This window comes from Triticum urartu, chromosome 6 (genome assembly GCF_003073215.2).
Source record: "Triticum urartu cultivar G1812 chromosome 6, Tu2.1, whole genome shotgun sequence".
NCBI lineage: Eukaryota > Viridiplantae > Streptophyta > Magnoliopsida > Poales > Poaceae > Triticum > Triticum urartu.
The window spans coordinates 410,936,633-410,960,035 of record NC_053027.1 but is presented as its reverse complement, the minus strand read 5'-3'; the positions used below and the strand labels follow the sequence as shown (position 1 = coordinate 410,960,035).

The following is a 23,403-nucleotide window of genomic DNA, read 5'->3' as shown; positions in this document are numbered from 1 at the left end:
TTGCAGTTTCCCGTTCGAGTGCCGAGGCTGAGTTGCGAGCAATGGCTCTTTTGAAGGCAGAGGTGACTTGGTTACGGTGGTTACTTCAGGATTTTGGTGTTTCTGTCACTACACCGACTTTGCTCTTATCTGACAGTACAGGTGCTATCAGCATTGCACGCGATCCTGTGAAGCATGAGCTCACCAAGCATATTGGTGTTGATGCTTTCTATGTGCGCGCTGGTGTGCAGGATCAGGTTATTGCTCTTCAGTATGTGCCTTCCGAGTTACAGTTGGCGGATTTCCTGACGAAGGCTTAGACTAGAGCACAACATGGCTTTTATCTCTCCAAACTCAGTGTTGTTCATCCACCATGAGTTTGAGGGGGGGTGTTAGAGTTATAATATAAGTCATGTACCCCTTTATATTTATCCCGTTGTATAAGGGGTTTCCTGCATATGTTCCACACCTGTACATGTATATATATCGGCCTATGGCCTCATGGGAATACAAGTTGCTTATTCCTAACAGGATCATCATAATTTTCATCCACCAGCTCTACCCCTTCTTCAACAAGTGCTTCCTGCCATCTGTAGTGGCCCTTTCTGTTGTGGTCAGCTCTGCCACATATGGAGCAATGCATTGTAACACATTTCTTGTTCAAATATCTCACACCATGTTTGATTTTCTCTTCAGGTGTTTTTTTCCTATTTTTCTTTGGCCTGCCCAGCTATTTAGTGAACACAGGTGGAAAAACCTTGTATCATGGCTGCACCTCCTAGTATTTAGGGTCTCTTAGAGGGACCAGTGTGTAGCCATATGCTTTCATATAGTTCTCCACAGTGTAGCAGTCATGAACCATTAACTCTGGGTCAATTCTTTCTTCCCTACAACATGCTATGGAATGGCCACAAGGCACACCAGATAACTGCCATCTCCTGCAATCACAGGTATGCAAACACAAGTCCACTGAGTAGATAGAATTTCCAGACTGAACTCTGAATTTTTGTTGGTCAGCTTCTGAAACATGACAATTAGCAGCAAATTCAGTGTTCTTGTCTAACTTCTTCTTGATCTTTGGACATATTCTCTGCCCTACCCACTTTTCTATTACCTCTTTTTGTTTGCTCACAAGCCTTTGCATGATTTTGTAGAATATATATTCAAGCATTGACAACACTGCCATCTCTCTGCCTTCAAGGATATAGTTGTTAAACACTTCAGAATTATTGTTCAGTAGAATGTCACATTTGGGAAATTCACTGAAAAATGCTTTACACCAAGTCTTTGGATCAAGTCTTTCAGTCCAATGAAATGCAGCTGAACTATCTGCATCCATTTTCTCACAGTTCTGCCTCCACTTCACTTTGTTTGGTGATCTTGCAATGGCCCACAGGTCTTGCTTCAACAACTCTCCCTTGTGCTTCTCATTGAAATTCTGATAGATATGCCTCACACAAAACCTATGCTCTGCATCTGGCCACACTTTCTGCACAGCATTTATCAATCCCTTTTTCTTGTCACTCATAATTGTGAAAGGAGCACTGTTAGTGATGTTTAGATCATCTCTCAAAGTTGTCAGAAACCATTCCTAGGATCCTGTGCATTCTACTTCAACCCAACCCATTGCAATGGGGAAAATGCAGTCATTTGGATCAATTCCAACAGCACTAAGCAAAACTCCTTTGAACCTTGTTTTCATGTGACATCCATCAATGAAAATGATAGGCCTGCACCCCTTTAACCACCCTCTTTTACATGCATCATAAGACCAGTACAGTGTCTTCAGACACTTCCTGCCCATTGGAAATTTTGGGTCTTTCTTAAGCTCAGTTGATAACAGAAATGTAGAGCCAGGGTTTGTACTCCTTAACTCATGACCATAGTCCCATAGCCTACTGAATTGATGTTCTTCATCACCATGGATCTCTTTCAGGGCTGCAGTTCTAGCCCTTGCTAGCTTCCATCTGTTAGGGGTCACATTGAATCCTTGGTGATTTTTCTTGAAAATGTACCAAGTGACATTTTCTGGTCATCCCTGAACTCATCTATGAAATACTGGCACAGAAACTTAGCTGTCATCTGCCTTATCTTCCATTTCTTCTGACAAATGTGCTCTCCATAGTAAGCCTTGATTACAAATCCACCTGTCATGTTGTCCTTCCCAGCTTTTAGCCACCATGGACAACCTCTTTCACAAACAGCCTCTATTCTAGTTTTGTCATTCTTTAACTTCTTGATCTGGACTCTGTTCTTAACAGAATATGCAGTAATAGCAAGTCTAAGCTCCTTCACATCAGCAAAGACCATCCCAACTTTGAAGGCAGGGGCAACCATGTTCACCTTTGAATTGAAGGCAGTAAACTTGTACCTCAACTGCTCTGCTTCCTCAATGGGCAGATTAAGATCTTCCTCATCAAGCAAATAGTCATCTACCTCCACATCATCCTCTTCTTCCTCAGCTTCTTCATCAACATCAAAGTCAATATTGTCATCATAAAGATCATCATCCCCCTCATCTATGTCATAATCACTGTCACTGAAATCTGAGTCAGAAACAACTATATCTTCAATTACTGTTGCTCCATCTTCGGTAAGAAAATTGTGATCTACACCTTGTATAACCAAGCTTTCAGGTTCTGTTCCAGTTGCAGGAAACTCTAAAAATGGCTCATCTTCATTGACAGAAATTACACTCTGGTGGAAAGATGCTTCACTTTCAGTGTGCATTGCAACAGGGCACTGAATTGATGGCAATGTGCATATGGATTCAGCCCTGAAATTGCTGATGAAATCTGCATGGTCAACCATAACAGAAAGCACTTTATGATTGACACTAGCTCTGATGATGTGTTGCACATCATTATCAGATTTAATTCTGACCAAACCATCTGCAAATTTGTCAGGCAAGCACCAGTAAAGTATGTGCTCATCCACTGGATATCCCAACCAAGTTAGGTGGTCTTCAAGGAAAGAATATGAGAATGTGGTAGCATCAACATAATCAAGAACTTCCACTGAAGGGTTCCAGTACTCCAAATTACTGATTGGGCCACAGAAAAGTCCACCATGCTCAAGTTCAAGTGTAAAGAAAGAAGTGTCCACCCTTTGTCCATTTGCTGAATCACACACTGCATCAAAGATGTGTAATTTGTAAGCATTGCACAGTGATGTATAAAATTAACAGTAAAATTCAGTTAGCTCAGAAGTTCAGTTAAATAAGATGTTCAGTTAACTACAGTGCACTAAAAACATTGTGAATAACTACAGTGCACTGACAAAATTCAGATAACTACAGTTAACTGAAAAAATTCAGTCAAATGTCCAAAAAGCAAGAATTGGGCTAACTAAAGTTGCTGCCATTGAACGCAACCAACTGGTGGCATCACTAACACCATTGCACAAGTAAGCATTAGCATTGGACAACTAAATTTGGTGGCAATGAACACAATCCACTATTGCCAGATTTGCTTCCGGTGCACATGAATGGAGGACCGAACAACTCGCATCTAACAAGCTAACATGTGAACGAGAAAGAAGGAACCACTTGTCAGGCCAAACCCAAGACTTTGCGAGGTTAAAACCTAACCTAATCTACTCGGCCAAAACCCACTACGCAAAAACCCTAGCCTTACTGCCGTAAGAAAAACAAACAGCATCCAACAAGCACACCACCGTGAGACACACAGACGCGGCGAGGCTGATGTGGACGGCGACGACAACCCGGTGACGAGGAAACAGAGCACGGGTGGAACAAGGAAGAGGCGGAAGAAGGGACAGGAGCTCACCATAGTCCGGTGGGATGATGCCAAATGGCCGGATGAGATGAGCGGAAAGAGGTGGCTCAATCCCGCCGGTGAACTCCGGCAACGACGGCGCCATGACAACCGTCATCAACAAATCGCCACACACACTGTCTCCCCCGACAGGACAGCGGGAGAGATCGAACGGATCTGTGAACTCCTGTTGCATTTAATTCAAGTGGGGTGTAGTGCGGGTTGAATCAAGTGAACGCCAAGGGCCTTTGTGCAAAATTGCCACAGCTGACCGGTCCACCTCTGGACTGCCACATGTCACGCTGTGAGTGGCTCTGGACCAAAACATCACATAGGGTGTCAAGTTTGTGGAGTCCTCAGTAACATTTTGTAAGTTTTGGACTAAAACACCACATTCTATGCAAGTTTGTGGACTTGGGGTGCTATTACCTCTTCCCAGGCACAACAACAATTAGCATGTGATGGAAACCACACGAAAACGATGTTTCTAAATCTCGAAAATTATCGGATGTTAAGATGGTGGTGTAAATTCAAGTTCAAACAGATTTTGCTGTTTTTTCTTTCATATCTCACATCTTGTAATGTGTTTCGTCTTCATTTTCTGCATGGCAATAGAACATCACCCTTTTAACATTCCATATTTTTCTTTGATTTTTTTCAGAACTTTTGAACGTGGTTCCACAAAGTATTCTTTCAACGTTGGCTTTCATGTGTTACTAGAGGCTGGGGCGCCACCTGGTGGCACCTCCTAAGGCGGGCTTGTGCGCACTTATCTTGTCTCGGCACATTCCTCTGCCATGTTTAATTCTTAGTCTCTCATGTACATCAATATGGACGTATGCTATAACATTAGGATCTCTTGATCTCTTGGATGTAGAATCAGCTTACAATAGAATCAATTTCAATGTGTATGTATGCTTGGTTGCTCCACCATCTACTAAACAGAGATGGAAAAGGGAGAGAGAGCTGCCATTCGATGGGAACCTATATAAGAAAGAGAGGGAGGGAGGAAGATGAGTGGGAGCAACGAAGCTGAGTATACCCACCTGCTGCATGCGGTAGACTGAAAGGAGGGGGGGAGCGGGTTGAAGACCTAGGAGCGAGCCAGCTGTTGGTTCCTGGATCGAGCTGCTACTGCTTCCTTCCGTCATCCTCATCCATCTCTATGTCTTCTCACTCCACACCACCTTGCCAGTGACCTTTTTAGAGAGATATACAGGAATTGAGATGGAATCCAGTCAACCTAATATGTTCGGCAAAACAAACTATCAGTGACATTTTTAGAAAAGAGATGTACATAAAAGTAAGCAGACCTTCCAGCAAAAACATCATACAGGAGACATATGATGATCATAGGATTGGGAGTTTTATGCGAGAACGGAACCTGGCAATCTATATCAAAAAGATATCTTAACTGGAAAATTAAGCAACAAGAAGATCACACTTGAGTTGTTATAATTACTTAGGAATTTAGATTCTTACTTTTCTTTTAGAGGCCCAATATCCTAAATCACTTTGAGCAAATTTTACTTAAACAAAATATCTAAGAATAGACTCTGGTTGATGAACTTTACAGAAGTGAAGACCGTCTAACTGGATTACAGACTTCGACAACGACATAGTCCCCAGTCAACACGACAATTCAACCGCTTAGTACAGTACATCTTCCATCACCCGGTTTATATGTGCAATCTGAAATAACCAAGAGATTGAAATAGTACCTGTAATACGTGGTCTCTGGTCTGCAACATAGATGCCAAAATCAAGCAGCAAGATCCAAAATATATCATTGACTTCGCAAGCTCCCATCACCCGGTTCACCCGGTTCATCGCAGAGTACGTACCATGGGAAGGTGTTGCCTGCGACAGTAAAATCTTTGGCGTGGCATAGGCGAGTGGCCACCCCTTCCCGACTCTTATTGTGTGCACCTCCTGTGTGTGCGTGATTGTGCGTACTAATCTTGCTAGCGTATTCGTTAACGTATATGTGCAGTCTTGCTTTGCATTGTGGGTGGGACATGGATATGCACAAAATTAATATCTAGTGTATTTATAATCAATTTAATGTTCCAGGAACACCACTTCAAAGTGATAATATAGATAACTATATCGTTAATAAGAACCGAAGGTAAATCAAAAGAACCATTCCAAGGTTTTTTTTTCTGTAATTTGATCATGTCGTGAAAACTGAGAGAACAATGATGGGATATGGGACACTCGTCAAACTTCATGTTGTAGTCCTATGATCATATCCGAGTCTTTTGCTTTTTTTTTCAAACTACATCGGAAATTAGTATATAGAAAAGTGAATCTGCCAAGAAGATTAAATTTTATTTTTAGTTAGGAGGATCAAACTGACGTGCATAGTTGCAGCTACCTCTACAGAAATATAATTCTTGCATCATGTGCATAGTTGCAGCTACCTTGAACAACAATAATAATTCTTCCTGTCATCAACATCTCACCAGAATATGATCAGTGTAATGTCATAAGAAGTCAAAACTCTCTTGCATTTGTGAACTGAGAAGTTCTTGCATCACCTTGGCCCTGCATATCACCTTGGTTGCTGCATACTGCAATCATGACAAAAAGTACATGCTATAATAAGTAGAGCAAGAAGGAAAGTTCATACAATAAAATCAGTAGAGATGACTTACATAGGTTATATTGCATGTGAAGTAATGGGCAATGAGAAAAAGTACAGTGAATATCACATGCATGTATGTAATAGAACTATAGAACAGAGTGAGGTTCTAAGATATGGAAGGCATATCTTTACAATCAGAACTTCACTATATTTGTACCCTGAAAAATCAGCTAGCGTGAGGCTGTTCCAAATGAATCTGCATATTAACAAAAGCTGACCACCAAAAGTTCAAGCAGTAATCTGTTGCTTTATATTTAGGCAGCTGCATGAGAGCCTTGTTTGAGCATCAATCATTCATTTATATTCCATTTTTTGGATAGTGAAAAGGATTATAGCCATGTGCATAGCTTTGCAGTCTTTACCATCAGAACTATGTTCTATATGTGCTAAAATAAAATAAAAAGCTCTCATGAAACGTCCATAGTGAAAAATTAGACATGCAAAAAACAATTAGTTCATCTACAGCAAGACATACTGCATAACCATTAAATAACAAAACATTAGGTTTTATCATTATGTATCTAAATTTAGTCATACAAGGGACAAATTAATCAACACATGGGGCTTATGTTTGGAGTTGAGGGACACCTCAAGGCATGCGCGGCCGCTAGCGAGATTTATAAACAGAAATTAAGCTGGTAACAGAGAGCAACAAACATGGTGACTATCAGACTATGCGTGTGTAGATCAGCCATCCTGAATCTCCTGACATGCATGCTACGCTTATTCAGTTTAAATTCGGATTTCTACTTTTTTTATCATGCATACTACTACATACACCGGAAAGCTTTTTCACATACAAGATGCATGCAAGATCACGAGCATGCCATATGTGTGTAAGTAGGTTACACGCCAACTCCAATCCTCATCCAACTTCACTAATTTTGTTTTGATAATATTGGAATTCACTTTCCTCTTCCATCCGGAAAAAATTATCCACAATCGCAGCGACACAGCTAGCTGAAATTCTCTACAAGATCCTCAGCATCACAAATTGCTTGTGATGTCCAAGCGATCACACTTTGCTGTGACTAATTTTACAGGCATCCGTCAAACAGATTTCACAGCTAAATCCTCGATGGACAAAGATTTCGAAAGCATGTGTAGAGTACCTTTCGCATATGCCCCAGCTATGAAGTCAAAGTCACCCATGGCTGAAACCCTAATCCACGCACCACTAAACTGCACATGAAGCCATTTTCAACAATTAGGAAAAACATACAATGACATATCTTGACAACAAAAGGAAAGCTACAGGCATCCAATGCACGACCATGAAACAAATGGCACTAACTCTACCAAAATCATCTGTCATTTGCATAAACCATCAATGTCATACCACCTCCTTGCACTACCAACAACAGCACCCTCATCAGCAATTGCAATAACGAAAGACTCTTGGACAGCAATTGCAATAACGAAAGACTCTTGGACAGCAATTGCAATAACGAAAGACTCTTGGACAAAATTGTTATCAGGGGACCTCATGGGTGTATTAAGATGAAGAAATTCAATAGAAAAATATCAAACATAACAGTCTTCCACAATCCATAAGCACAAACTAAATAAAAGGCTGGTTTCACAATAGACCAAGATAACTGGTTAAATGCACATGGACAAAAGAAATACAATGCGACCAAGGTTGCTAGTAACAAGAGAGCGACTACAGTGACACGTAAAATGCTGCATACAAATTAAGTATAAGCCCATCTAAGCAGCTTCTCATTGCGATATACAGTTGATGGAGTATACGGCTTCATATATGGTTTCTAATTGATTGTTCTCCATATACAACTTCTCATTGTCATATATAGCTCCTCATTTCAATCGATTGTGCTCTAAACAGAGATGCACCAGCGAGAGAGACTTCAGGTAGACATTCATTTGTGCAAAGCCTTTCAAGTATACATTAATTTGTACAAGGCCTACAGACGAAGAATACAAATTGATGAACTCAGCTGGTTTGTAAGAGCCCATTGTTGGAGAAAGAGGCAACACAATTAAAAATACATAATATAATAAACCTTTACACAAAGGAAAGAAAGAAAGGAAGGAACATAGCAGGGTGAAGAGGTAAGTACATATCATGCCATGCTATAACTTATTTTAGACATATTGCACTAACATCTTACCTGGTTGTGTTAACTGTCACTTGACGCCTGAGAAGCATGACAGGCGACAAAGCCTAGTTCCTGAGAAGGTAACTGCAGGAATATAATTTCAATAATCATTACACTGGCCCAGAAATCAGGAACACCACAACACTGCCAACAGATACTGATTAAGGCTCAAACTGAAATTGGACGTCCACGCTAAGTCAAATGGGAGGTGGATTCTAGTCAAATGGGAGGTGTATTTCAGAGGTCATGCTGACAATTTACATATTAGATAGATGAAACACCAAGCCATATTTGGCCTATTAGATGATTTCTATGAGTCAAGTCTTCAGGTGATATCCACATCCACAAGAGTCGCGTCTGAGGTCGCAATACACCACACTAAGTTACTACTGACTCAAACTTCTAAAGATACATGTGCACAAACCCATCTCATGTTAGCTAATTCAGCAGCTTTAACTTCATGCCTCAGAACTTGTGGGCCTGTTCCTGGATGGTTAAAGCCAGATAAGGAGGAAGACAAACCAGAGGATTTCTGATTGTCGCATCGCAGACATCTAACCGAGACACATCTCGCCGGAATCACGCCCATGCCCTCCCTCCAATACTCCTAACCAAAGAGATGATGGAGGTAGGGTGACCGCGGCGGCGGTGCCGGAGAAGCTCGCGGTCCGCCGGCAGAAGCAGCAGGCGCTGCACGATGATAAGCGTCTGCGCATGCTCGACGGCAGGTGCTCCCCGAAGGCCACCCGCCACGCCTCTCATATGTAGCGCCTCGCGCGGAGCCACACCCAAGGCCCGTGGGAGAGAGGAGGAGGCCCGGTGGCGGAGATCGAAAGCCAGAGGAGGGGCGTGGCAGGAGACGAGGAAGGAGAGGAGGTGGCGGCGGCAGGAGACGAGGAAGGGGAGGAGGTGGCGGCGGCGAGCGGAGGATCCCGACTCACGAGGAGACTATTTCGATCGTTCTGTAGTCTATCATGATTTTTTTTCCTACGTATCGTGGGAAGGTGTTACCTGCGACAGTAAAATCTTTCACGTGGCATAGCCCAGAGGACGCCCCTTCCGCGATTGTTAATGGGGTTCATTCTCTCCCTCCCTGTCCCTTGCAAGCTGAGGCGACCACGCTTCAGTTTACAGTGCAGATAGTGTCCAATTCAAAACTTGCCTATCTACACAGACAACCTCATGCTACTTGCTTTTCTCGCTCCGGACACTTCTGCATGACTTTCACCTTGATGATCAGGTTGAGGATGACATTGTTTGGAAACATGCTGTAGATGGAATATACTCGGCGGCCACTGCTTATAAGGCGCAATTCCTTGGCCTAACACACTCACCCATTCACTACATGGTCTGGAAAGCTTGGGTTCCCCCTAAGGTCAAATTCTTCGCTTGGCTGGCCTTGCAAGACCGGATTTGGACTGTGGACCGGTTAGAGCGGCGTGGTTGTAAGCTTTGCCCACTTTGCAAGAGGGAGCAAGAATCATGCATCCATCTTTTCATCAAGTGCCGCTTCTCCATTCGGCTCTGGCGATCGGTCATTGACAAGTTTGATCTTGCGCACATTGACACCTCCGATCGGCACCTTGAGGACTCTCTTATGCGTTGGTGGGATAGAAGAACCAACATGCGAAATCTAGACAGACGAGCGATAGCCTCCCTCACCATGCTCATCTCTTGGACTCTTTGGAATGAGAGAAACGCCCGGGTGTTTCGTCACAAGAGTGCGCTACCGCCTATTCTTCTTCAAAATTTTTTGCTTGAGGCCAACCTATGGGTTACAGCGGATGCTAAAAAACTAGGGCGTATCGTTGTACAAGAGTAAGAGTAATTGCCATGCCGTTTATTTATAGGGTCACTTGCAAACTGTCACTCTATTCTCCTCTTATTTAATGGATGAGGCAAATCTTTCGCCTCCGTTTCGAAAAAAAAACACAGCCTCACCCACGCCGCAACCTCATTCTCTACCCTGGACATTGGGAAATTTGAGGTCAACTAGCAGGTTTCTTTGCTGCAACATCTCCAGATTAATACCCAGGTGCTCCATATCTCTACTAATCCTAACAGGAAGCAAATACATGTGCATCCAGTGCTTATAACTTGAAATTAATGTGAGTACAATAGTGAGATGTAGCACAGCGCACAGAGATGTCCTATGCTCTTAGGCAATCTAAATGTAAAAGATCTCCAAATGTAAACTATTCCTGATGGTAATATAATTCCGCTTTCGCCTCCCCTTGTTCAAATAATAAAACAAATACTTGAACATATCATCAGCACATTACTGCAATCATCAAACATACAAGCAGCAAGATGCAAGAAAGGCTCTTGATTAATGAGTTAATCACGAAATACCCTAATTTTGTTGTTAGGGTTGCTAACAAGAAAATTTGGGGGGAACCTATATACTTGAATGGTAGATAAAACATAAATGTTGCTGCAACTTTTTTTTCTGAGGGAGTTGCTGCAACTTTTAACGGAGCAATGGATTATCAGATTATGAACGTCCATAAAGGAGACCAAAACCATTAGCATTGCTGCAACTTTTAACGGAGCAATGGATTATGAACGTCCATAAAGGAGACCAAAACCATTAGCATCTACACAACAGCAAAACAGGATAGATTACTACAAACACAATACCTTGACACAACTCTTGATAAGTGGTGTTATCAAGTTAAATAATTCTACAGTCAAACATGTGCATTGTTACATTCCAAGTTTCTGACAGGCATCACTGACAAAGCACAATATAATTGCACTTATGAGCTTAGATTGCTCAATGGGTGTGCTTTTGTGCTGAAGACAATGATGCCAATTTAAGGGAGATCAATAATAGTATAATGTAATCAGCAGTTTGACAATGACTGCCCTCCCCGAAAGAAGGGCACAGGTCAAAATGGTCTTCATATTAGGAGGCATCATTATGTTGGTAAGTCACAAGCAGCCATTTGATTCTTTGATTTCACCTGTCCAAGCATCTCAGCTACTGTCTTGCAGCGACATTGTTTGCCAGGACGAATGACATCCCCATAGACTGCCATCTCGATTACATCAAGCTCCTTGTCTGACCAAGATGGAAGAAACGCTAGCAAATCAGGCCAAGTTTACATGATATGAAACTGGAAGAGATGTTTATGCATGCCAAATAATTTAGATGAGGAAAGTTGCAAAGTAGGGGATTCTGGCTTGATTTCTCAATTTAGATCGTTATGGTTTTATATAACAGAGGACAAAAAAGAATAGTCCAAAAATAGTCTGTTGCATACTTACCAGATTCATGATTCGTCTGATTCGCGATTCAAATTCGCTAGATCCTACAAATTGGGTTCAATAAGAAGTATACATCTCCGGCTCGCAAACCCACTATTCAATAAGCTTCAGAAGGAAATAGCCACATAAGTTCCCAGATCAATACAAAAGGGAAATAGAAAAATTATGTTGGTTGGCCCATCAGCCCAAACAGGCCTCCCGCTTGGGCTGCTTCTACCCCCGACTCGTCCAGGCAATCACCTGAAGGACGACACTGCTGCTCCACTCTCCCTTCTGCTAGCTCCCCTCTGCTGGAAGATGCCACTGCCTCCCAACATTACTCTCTCCTGTGGTCCCCTCCTGCTCATAGTCATGACAATGACTGGCCGGCCAACTGGATCTTGGCCAGCGTCACTGTTCTCACACAGATGGTCCTAGCACCAGGGGAGAACGATTTCATTTTTCTGTTCGGAGATCAACGACTCAGGGTGCAGACTCAGACCAATGTGAGCAATCTCGAACCCTGATCTAGATCAATCGACCGGGGTCAGGGTTCAAAGCTCATCCGAATGAATCTGGTAACTATGGTCTGTTGGTAACTTGAATCTCCTCTGGCCAATGCAGCCAATAACAAATAATTGACACCTTGTTTGGCTACCAGGTATTAGAGCTGGAATTGGAGAACTGTAATCGGATTCCGTATATTTAAGTGTACGGCTGGACACTGGAATCGGAATCCTTTGACTCAGACCACAAATCCCAGCAAACTATCCAGCAGCAGGAGTACAATTATATCTGTAACACATCCTTTGTTCAATAGGCGATGTCTCCCCCACCCCAAGTTCTCCTTGCAATCAGCCAATCGCGTGTTTGCTCGCACCACCCAGACAGGGGCGGAGCTAGACTTATTCAAGGGTATGCAATGCATACCCAACAATTTTGACAAAAGAGAATCAGTATATATGTCCATACATACATGTATATGCATGATAGCAGTCTTTTCACGTGTAGAACTCAGGAAAAAACAAAATGCATAGCCATCCCATGCCCTCCCACTTCATTCCTTACGTGTCTGGGCCTAAGTATTAGCTTGAGCTGCTATCGGATCAGTAGACTTTTAAACTTGCAACAGACCTTGAACTGCCTATATACCAGCCCTGCCTCTTGCCCTCCTGCTATATCCCAATATCACGCCTTGTCCTCAACAAGCATGGCGCATGCAGCACACTCCACGTCAACAAGGCAATAATGTAATTATGTGAGCTTTTCATCTGGATTTGTTATTTTTGAGAACATAGAATGATCTGTAATGTATTGATTGATTTTCTTTCAGAATAATTTTATTAGCTAATTCAATGTAGTCTGTTGCATTCAATCAAATTTAAGCACTAATTTGCATTTGTTCGGTTAACACTTGAGAGAGGAGCTAAATTGACTTGGCAGTTGGCAGTGATATTGGAATTGTAGACTATAGTGTTAAATTATATTTTTCTCCTTATTTTCAAAATGCCACCAAACTATTCGAGATTGTTTCTAGAAAGACAAATTGTAGTTCATCATGGTCATTGTGAACTTTCATGTCATATATTATTATATGTTACAAAAAAAATATAGCTTCGCATACCCATGTAAAAAATCCTGGCTCCGCCACTGCACCCAGACCTTTTTTGTTGTGCTTCCCCCTGTCCAGTGACATCTCCTATCCTTGAAAGCATCATCTTCTATGGTGCTCCTCGACAACTTCAATGAAGCTCGACATCGCCATCAACGCTGGTTGGTTGACTTGCGAATTAGCCTTCCATCATGTGCTTGTGATCAGGGGCAGAGACAGGACATGGGCACGCCGAGCCACGGCCCAGGTTGTGACGCCCAAATCCTTGGGTAGTAACAACCAGGCTATACTACTGTAGCTACAGTACTCAAAGACCCGGGAGCTTCATGCCGGTCTGGCTCTGCCACTGGTTGTGATACCTATAGTTCCGTCTACAGAGTGAATTGCAGGAAACCACCACATTAGCGTCTAGGTTTGCAGAAAAGACTGTTTTACAATTTTTTGTCAGAAACCACTGATTCTCGGCCTAATCTTTTGCAAAAAACACTAGTTGAGAGCTTTGGCCCATTTGATGACGATTATGACATATGGAGCCCACCGTTTGCTGATGTGGCGTACCGGTTCACAATAAACGACGTTAGATGGGGTCTTTTTCCCAAAACCCCCCTCCTCTCCCTGGAAAAAAACTCCGTTAAAAAAAGTCAACCACCCAGTGCAGTCCCCGCCACCGCGCCGGCCAATCCCGAGCCGCGCGACCCCGCCCCCCGCGTCGGCCGATCCCAAGCCGCGCGACCCCGCCCCCGGCGCCGGCTGGCCCCAAGCCACTACGACCCCGGCCACGGTGCTCGCCTGGGGAGCAAGCACAGAAGGCCGGCCCCAAGCCGCCGGCGATGCACCCGTGCATCCCGGCCGCGCCGCCTCTTCTCCTTCCTCCCTCCTCTATTTCCCCTGCCGGCGGCGCGGCCCCGCACAACACGAGCTCGAGCAGCGGCGGCGGCGCACAGCCCCGAAGAAAGCAGCGGCGCGGACCCGCGCAACAGGGGTACAAGCAGTGGCGCGGCGGCGAACGGCGCAGGCACAATCAGTAGCGTCGGCACGCAGGACGGGCACATCACCAGAGCAAGCAGCGACAGTGAGCTCCGCCGCCGCTGGTGCGTGGCATGGGCGGCAGCGTGCGGTGGCCGGCGACAGAGTACACCTGGCAAGGCCCTGATTGCATTTTCTTGTTTTGATTCAAGGGTGCCTATGCAAAAATACCAAGGACTGTTTGGTAAATTCCTATCACACGTTTTCTGACGCCACCTAGGACCAACAGTTACACCACATCAGCTTTTGTGGGACCCACATGTCATAATCAAGGTTAAAATGCTCAAAGAGGCCGATCAATGTTTTCTGCAAAAGATTAGGCCAAGAATCAGTAGTTTCTAGCACAAATTCGTAAACCAGTGTTTTCCACAAACCTAGGCATCAATGTGGTGGTTTTTTGCAATTCACTCGTCTACATGGGATTGGTTACTAGTACTGACACTAGGATATGGAGACATTTAGTTCATTTGCTACTTCTACCGATTCTCTGAATTAGGGATAATTGTCGAGGCTCTGGGACTGGGGGTACCCAGGCCCGTCTGCCTGCGGCCCACCGTGTGGCATCGTCAAAAGGCCCGGCGCGGCCCAGTGTCAAGATTCCGCAAGCAAAGCACTCGCGAGGCGGGTATCATCAAGCTTCGTCAGGCGCCCCAAGGGCTCCGAGAGGAGCGACCTCCGAGGCCTCCTGCGGGGCGAACACTTCTATGCTCGCCACCCCGCCTCGCGATGCACGTGGGTGACGCGGGATACGACAGCGTCGACAAGCATCGCCAGGACCGGTGCCAGCAGGCACGGACAGTGAGGCTTTCCTCTTTGGTGCTAAAGGAGCAAGGCCAGCACGCGGGTTCCCAAGGCAGCCCCAAAGGTTGCCTCTTTGGTGCAACATGGCCAGGATGTTGGCTCGGCAGGACGAAGGTCATCGTCGAGCCCACCTGCGCGTCATGGACAAAAGCTTTGCAGGCAAAGACCACCTTTAGTCAGGATAGGGTGTACTCTTGTCCCCCTTCAAATTTGGCCGTTGTGGCATCCCTTCCTGCCGAGAGCTTTGGGGGAAGAGGACCGAGCCAGTATAAGAATAGGTTAGTCTCCACTGTAGAGAAGGGCTGAGACCCGATCGAGTTCATCCACCCCTCAAGCCCGGAGCCGCTCCAGAGGGCAACTTGTACTCGCTCATACTCATCCTCCTCGCGAGGCAATCCACCACAAAGGAGTAGGGTCTTACACCGCAAGGTGGCCCAAACCTGGGTAAACCGCCGTGTTCTCCCTTCTTCCCGTTTGCTCGAGCACGTCGGAGCATCACCGTGAGGCAGTGAGTAGCGGGTCGTAGCCTAGCCAAGTCCTTCCGCACACCCCAGAGTTCGAACCTTTCTTTGGTTCTGCGGAGCCCCGATTCCGACATTTGGCGCGCCAGGTAGGGGTGTGCCGAAGTTCTTCCGCTTCATTTCGATCCCGCTTCACCGTCCCCATGGCCGACGCTCGTCGTGTTCGTGTCGAGCGCCGTGCGGCTCGCGTCGCCCAGACGGAGCCGGCGGGCCGCGGCGGCCGCCGCCTCTCCCCATCAGCCGCGCCCAATGCGCCCACTGACCCGGCTGCTCACGAGCAGCAGGACTCCTCCCTGCCGCCCTTCGTGCACCGCCACGCCTTCCCTCATGCCGGTCACGGCTACGTCCTCCCGTGCTCACCGCGGGCCAGCGAACGCGCAGGTTGCGCCTACTCATGGCACGCGAGCTGCTGCGCTACCGCCCCGTCGACGAGGGCTACGACGTCTGGCTAGGCCGCATCACCGAACTCGTCAACACCGCAGGCGAGGCCCCGACGCCCTCCCACTCGTTCCATCCTCTGCCATCTCGCGCAGGCGACGTGGCGCACAGTGCGCCTCCACCCCCTCGCCTGCGCGGCGACAGCTCCAAGCCCCAACACGACGGCGGCCTCACGCTCCGTCGCGTGGAGCGCCGGCACTAGCTCGAGACGAGGCCAACTGCCAAATTGTGCATCAGTCGCTGCACGACGCGCGCACGCACCCCCGGTACCGCTACGTCAGCACCAAGACCGGGCCGTCCAAGAGGCCGCGACGCATGGGCGCCATGACCGCGCCGCTCCTGCTCGATGCGCACCCGTGAGCGCTGTTGGATGCCGCGCCTTCACCTGTGAGCTGCGTCGGGTGGTCTGGCAAGTCAAGTTTAAGCTGGAGTTGCCTTCTCGCTACGACGGCATCCCTGACCTTGCGGAGTTCCTCCAGCTCTACGTGTTGAGCATCGAGGCGACGAACGGCAACGACAAGGTCATGGCGAACTGGTTTCCCATGGCCCTCAAGGACGGCGTGCGCTCCTGGCTCATGAATCTGCCTGAAGGGTCAATTTCCTCGTGGGATGAGCTTCGCGAGCGCTTCATCGCCAACTTCCAAGGCACCCGAGACCACGCCCTCACCATCAGCGATCTGCGGCGCGTGAAGCATCGCTCTGGAGAGACTCTCCGCAAGTACATCCAACGTTTCACCCAAGTCCGCCTCAAGATCCCGAAGGCCTCGGATGAGGTCGTCATCTCGGCGTTCACCGAAGGCGTCACGTCCAGATGAATGAGAAGCTCGCCATCAACGATGAACTGTGCACCGTGTTGGAGCTGTTCAACCTGGCCGACAAGTGCGCGAGGGCGGAGGAAGGCCGCACGTCCCTCCTCAACAACTCCGACGCCGATCCCGACGACAAGAAGGCCAAGGCCAAGGAGGCGAAGCGCAAGGGCCTTGTCGTGCTGGCGGCGGAGCCCGAGCTAAAGCATGGCCGTGATCACGATGAGCCCGCCAAAGACGGCTACCTGTCTTGTGTCTTCCACAACGTGCGCACTCACAACACCGATGACTGTCAGGAGCTCAGGGCGCTCCATGACGAGCGCCTGGGCCGCCGCCCCGAGCGCAGCGGCCGTGGAGGAGGTCGCGGTGGAGCACGCTGGGACAACCGCAACCCCCACCAGGGCTGGCGTGACCAGCCTCGCGAGGATGCCTGGCGCGATCAGCCTCGTGAGGTCCGCCCTCAGGGCAACGCAGGCCTTCTGCCGCTGCCGCCGCCCCCCAGGAGGTACGACAACAACCAGCCAGACAAAGGGGCTGGGGGCTATCAGGAGCCTCGCGCGATAGCCTGCATCGTCGACGGAGCTCAGGCCCCCCCGCGTCAAGCCGCCTCTTCAAGCAGTTTTCTCATGAGGTGAATGCAGCTCTCCCGAGGCTTGAGGTTGTGCGTCCCCTCAAGTGGTCGCAGTACGCCCTCACCTTCGATTCCAAAGGCCGCCTCAGGTGCTCGGCTACCGCTGGTGCGCTCTCCATGCTGTGCACCCCACCATCAGCAACGTCTCAGACACCAAGACCCTCATCGACGGCGGCGCCGGCCTCAACGTGCTTTCTGTGGAGACCTTCAATACGCTTCAAGTGTCGTATGATTAGCTCATCCCTACTAGACGTTCTCTGGGGTGACTTACGGCTCCACCACTCCCCTGAGGCAGGTGCGCCTCCCGTCACGTTCAGCACCCGCGAAAACTACCACACCGAGCTCATCGACTTTGACGTGGCCCACATCGGCCTCACGTACAATGCCATCTTGGGGCATCCGACCCTCGCCAAGTTCATGGCGGCTACACACCATGGCTACAATGTCCTCAAGATGCCAGGGTGCAGCGGCATCATCACCGTCGCCTGTGATGAGAAGGATGCGGTCTGCTCCCTCGAGCACGCCTACCAGGCTGCGACGGCTGAGAACTCCGATGGCGGGGAAGACGTCGCGCCCCCTGATGTTGTTCCCGCTAAGAAGAAGCAGCTCCTCCCCAAGAACCGCCTCAAGACGAAGAAGGCACCCTTTGCCGAGGCCTCTGGTGTCGTGCCTGCCGCTGTTGCCTCCCTCCCGCATAGGAAGGCGTGCCCGGCACCGCCCTCGGGAAGGGCTCGGGGGCTCCCACCTGAAGGGCCTCTGACCTGACCGCTGCAACGAGGGAGGCGCTCGGGCACCACTTGGAGGCGTGCTTCGGCGCGCGCCCCCACAAGCAAGGAGCACGACGCGAGGCGCCAGGAGCATGAGAATTCATCACCAAGGCAATTAGCGAACTTCAGGAAGCGCGGGCCATACACGTGAGCGCCGACCCGCATGCCCCACTGGCTTAGTTGCCGCTCCCGACGCGGGGGGCGAACTGCACGTCTGTGTCAACATCCCTGGCCTCAACAGGGCCGCCTCTCAAGACCTCTTCTAGCCGTCACGCGTCGGCCGAAGTGGGGGCTACCCCTGCAGCTACATCCGCATGCCCTTCGGCCTGGTGAACGCGGGCGCCACGTACCAACGGCTCGCCCAGCTCGCGTTGGCGTCTCACGAGGCCAGGCCCTCAGCGCTAACACCTCGCGAAGCCCCTATCCCTCGCGAGCCTCGCGAGCCTCAGGAGCCGCCCGACTCGTGAGGAGCGAACCCCCGCGACACGCTTCATCGGCTTCCTCGACGCTACTGCAACAACATTGCCAGGTGACTTTTCGGTTTGTTCAATTGAGGGCGCCCCTCGGGCTGCATTATCCTTAGGCTGAGAAGGGTCCGCCCCTACAGCCACGTCGCTTTTGCTCGTGTATCAAAACCAGTTATGCTTTTATGAGTTGCTATGCCTGTTAACCCTGCACTTGACATCGCACAGTCTCCGAAAGCGACGGCCCTCAGGCCCCACGCGCTAACGACTCTTCTTCTGAGCGTCCCATGAGACAGCGGGAGTACTTCGACAAGTTGTTAAATGGGGAGAATGAGAGCTCTACCACTGAACTGGATTGACTCCTTTGATGATACCAGCAGGCGTTTTGTGCGGCGAATCCAGGAGTCTGAGGTCAAGGAGGCCTTAAAAAGGATGAAAGGAGGCAATGCAATGGGCCCTAATTGTATCCCCATTGAGGTGTGGAGAGGCCTCAGAGACATAGTTATAGTATGGCTAACTAAGCTTTTCAACCTCATTTTTCGGGCAAACAAGATGCCAGAAGAATGGAGACGGAGTATATTAGTACCAACCTTCAAGAATAAGGGGGATGTTCAGAGTTATACTAATTACCGTGGAATTAAGCTGATGAGCCATACAATGAAGCTATGGGAGAGAGTCATTGAGCACCTCTTAAGAAGAATGACAAGCGTGACCAAAAGTCAGTTTGGTTTCATGCCTGGGAGGTTGATCATGGAAGTCATTTTATTGGTATGACAACTCATGGAGAGATATAGGGAGCAAAAGAAGGACCTATATATGGTGCTCATTGACTTGGAGAAGGCCTACGATAAGACACCGTGGAATGTCATGTGGTGGACCTTGGAGAAGCACAAAGTCCCAGCAAAGTGCATTACCCTCATCAAGGACATGTACGATAATGTTGTGACAAGTGTTCGAACAAGTGATGGTGACACTGATGACTTCCCGATTAAAATAGGACTGCACCCGGGGTCAGCTTTGAGGCCTTATCTTTTTGCTTTGGTGATGGATGAGGCCACGAGGGATATACAAGGAGATATCCCATGGTGTATGCTCTTTGGGGATGATGTGATGCTAGTCGATGATAGTCGGATGGGGGTCAATAGGAAGTTAGCTGTGGAGACAAACCTTGGAATCGAAAGGTTTTAGACTTAGTAGAACTAAAACCGAGTGCGGAGGTGTTGTTTCAGTACTACTACGCACAAGGAGGAGAATAGCCTTGATGGGCAGGTGGTGCCTCAGAAGGACACCTTTCGATATTTGGGGTCAATGCTACAGAAGGATGGGGATATCGATGAAGATGTGAACCATCGAATCAAAGCCGGATGGATGAAGTGGCGCCAAGCTTCTGGCATTTTCTATGACAAGAGAGTGCCACAAAAGCTAAAAGGCAAGTTTTATAGGACGGCGATTCGACCCGCAATGTTGTATGGTGCTGAGTGTTGGACGACTAAAAGGCAACATGCGCATGTTGAGGTGGATGTGCGGCCACACAAAGACCGAGTCCGAAATGATGATATACGAGATAGAGTTGGGGTAGCACTAATTGAAGAGAAGCTTGTCCAACATCGTTTGGGCATATTCAGCGGGGGCCTCCAGAAGCGCCAGTTCATAGCGGATGGCTAAACGTGCTGATAATGTAAGAGAAGTCGGGGTAGGTTGCGAGATCTTATGGGTTTCACCTCTAGCCTACCCCAACTTGTTTGGGACTAAAGGCTTTATTGTTGTTGTTATTGTTGTTGTTGTTGATCAAATAAAGATAGAATGCTGGAGCTGGCATGTAACTTAAGCTTTAGAGCCTCTCTTTCTATCAGGAACAAGCCTTATAGTGGGGTAGCTGAGGGGAAGCACAATATCCTCAATCTTTGAGCCCTTATTCACACCCAAATTGATCCATTGTGAGCCAAGGTTCATAACAGAAAGAAAAGCCAGAATATTTCCCAATCTATGTTAGTAGAAGCTGTCAGATAGTCTAACTTTCGGTCTAACTTCTGGAGCACTTCTAGATGGTTTTGCATGTTTTTCGCCTACATCACATGTTAAATTCAATCTAGACTCATTTCAAAAATAGTACCAACATATGAACGACCAATTGATTAATGTAGAAAAGAATTAAGCCAATCAGCACCCCTACACTACACCTAAATCAAGAATCATCACAACGAAAAACATAAGTCCCAGATGGTCCAGGAACATGCTATTCAACATAACGATACTCAAGTCTAGTAGACTAATAGCAATTCTGCTTCCACAGCTCACCTAATTTTCTTTCTTATAAAGAGATTATATGCAGTACTTTTCAATACCCTATTGCCCTTTATTTCCGATGGCAATATGTATATAAGCAAATGTGTCTCTGTGACACTGTTGCCCAATAAGACAATAACATTAAGCAAATCATGTATCAGAAATTCATCTGCCGAAAATGAAAAAACAGAGCAGGTATATTCCCTAACATTGTTGAAATGTAAGAATCAAATATTGTTTAGCTCACCTGTGAACTTGATATCGCAGGAAAAGCCTTGCATCTCTGCCTTCTCCACCCATGCTTTATCAGACTTGGAACGGTTCACCCTAGTCTGAAGGATCTGGCAATTCTCAACAGTAGATTCCCCTCCTAAATCCAATGATCAACAGTTAAACTGAGCAGTCTATAATAACTAATGGAAGAAAATCAGAGTCTCAAAGAGAACATATTGTACCACTTCCAGGTACACTGCAAAAGGGCCGCAACAAATATTTACAGACAAACAAGGATTAGGAAAGAGTAAAAGGTAGAAACAACAAATGATGCAAGATGTTCCTGTTTAGAACAAAGCTCATACACCTCAGGAAGTAAAAGATGCAACGATTAATCGACATATTTGGTAGCACAAGTTGTTTGGATAATACTAACTTAAAACATTCAGACATGGGATCCTGCACAAGATATACAATCAAAGCTAGGAATCCTAATATCTTCAGTGTCATGGGTATGCAGGGACGGCTGCAGAAAGGAGATGAGCTCATGTTGTCTTTTGTTTGCCACACATACATCAAATGAGGTCTGTTAGTCATGTAATATTTGGTTTGGTAGGTATGTTATCCTTAGCTTTGTCTGCAGTTATTTCCAACTAATCAAATCCAAACCCACATCCGATAAATTTAAGATTTAGACCCAGCAATGAGCCTATGATATATATCTTAGAATGAAAAAAATAACAGCATTTTAATACACACAAACAAAAAAATGGTAGCATCCACTGTTTCGACAACACTGTTGTCAAAATCCAAACTAGATATTCATCCATTCAGATTTCCGAGCTAAATGAGCAGGTGCTTGGAAGAGTTGGATTCTAAACTCAAAGGTGTATCCGTAAGAATCACCTCATATGCCCCTGAACTAAACTTACGAGTGTTCAACAAGACACTAACCAGATAAAAAACTAATCAACGTTTTGAACATGCTCACGTGCAACAAAACATGCTCTCTTTTCAGCAATAAAATAAGAAATGTAGTGTTTTCTGGCGGAAATAACAAGCTGACCTTTGGAGAAGGGAATGATGTGGTCGTATTCGTAGCAGAGGCAGCCGTGGCAGCTCCAGAAGCGGCGACACACCACGTTGCCAGCGGCGTCCTGCCGCCACCGCTCTGGGTGTCGCCCTGCCAGCACCGCCGCCTTCCGCCAGCACGCGGTCCGGGTCTTCTCGTCAAAGGACCTTGGCCGCTCCTTCTCCTTCGATTTTGAGCCCGTCCCGCTGCTGCTCGCCTCACCGTCGGATGTAGAAGGCGCCATCCAACTCGACCCCTGTAGCTTTCTCTCCAGCAGTCAATCGTAGGACACGGGTTACGGAGCGCGCCGCCGTTGACGGCTAGGGTTAGGATATGCCGCCGCGGCGTATGGGTGTGTGCCGGAATTGGGTGAGAGGTTTTTTTTAGGGGTGGAATCGGGGGAGAGATGGAAGGAAGAGAGAGCGGCAGGGCGGGTTGGGCTGGGCCGACGGGCACATCAGCTGACCGCGCTCGTCCAAAAGAAAAGCTGGCGGCTGGTCCATATCGGTTTTCCAGTTTTCCAAAATAAAGGCATGTGTGCTTCCAAAAAAGATGTGCTTCCTATTTCCATTTTTCGGGTTTTCGTTGTTTGCTTCTGATTTTTTTTTCGATTTTTTTATTTCCGACTTTTTCCCATTACAAGTTTTTCCTCTTTTTTTCTATTTCACAACAAAAATGAAAAAAAAGTTCTTCAAACCTACTAGCATGGAAATAACAAAAAATACATCTATGCTCATAGACACACGAACTAGCGCAACGGAACAGCAAACGTCGGCTTACGTCGCGGATGAAGAAGTATAGATCGAGACGATCTAACTTGTAGACACACGGACAAAGACGAACAAAGAATGGATCCAAACATATCCACCGAAGATCATAACCAACCAAACCCTGCGATATCAGCCGACACCTTCGCATGCCCTTCGACAACGTTAGATGCATCATCGAAACGGGGACTAGGCGGGGAGAAGCTCATTTCATCTTTAGATCTGCTT

At 47.1% G+C, this 23,403-nt stretch overlaps 2 protein-coding genes across 8 annotated transcripts; both read right to left on the bottom strand.

The window, feature by feature from the left end:
* Window positions 1–113: 113 nt before the first annotated feature.
* Window positions 114–9,639, bottom strand: LOC125513834. Of its 7 annotated transcripts, none has more exons than XM_048679043.1 (4): window positions 8,535–9,527; window positions 7,515–7,584; window positions 4,802–6,328; window positions 114–3,110 (listed from the first exon to the last, which is right to left on the bottom strand). In XM_048679043.1, exon 4 carries the CDS (start codon window positions 2,788–2,790, stop codon window positions 1,957–1,959), a length of 834 nt encoding a protein of 277 aa, XP_048535000.1. In that variant the 5' UTR covers window positions 2,791–3,110; window positions 4,802–6,328; window positions 7,515–7,584; window positions 8,535–9,527; the 3' UTR covers window positions 114–1,956. The 7 variants fall into 7 exon arrangements, 1 of the variants encoding a protein (XP_048535000.1); XR_007286178.1 differs by lacking the exon at window positions 114–3,110 and adding an exon at window positions 9,534–9,639 and having other exon boundaries at window positions 4,530–6,328; window positions 7,515–8,327; window positions 8,535–8,606; XR_007286177.1 differs by lacking the exon at window positions 114–3,110 and adding an exon at window positions 9,534–9,639 and having other exon boundaries at window positions 4,530–6,328; window positions 8,535–8,606.
* Window positions 9,640–11,144: 1,505 nt separating this feature from the next.
* LOC125513833 lies at window positions 11,145–22,845 on the bottom strand. The gene is made up of 3 exons (XM_048679042.1): window positions 22,403–22,845; window positions 21,371–21,493; window positions 11,145–11,586 (listed from the first exon to the last, which is right to left on the bottom strand). The coding sequence occupies exons 1-3, from the start codon at window positions 22,650–22,652 to the stop codon at window positions 11,444–11,446; spliced, it is 516 nt and encodes a 171-aa protein (XP_048534999.1). The 5' UTR covers window positions 22,653–22,845; the 3' UTR covers window positions 11,145–11,443.
* Between the last annotated feature and the right edge of the window lie 558 nt (window positions 22,846–23,403).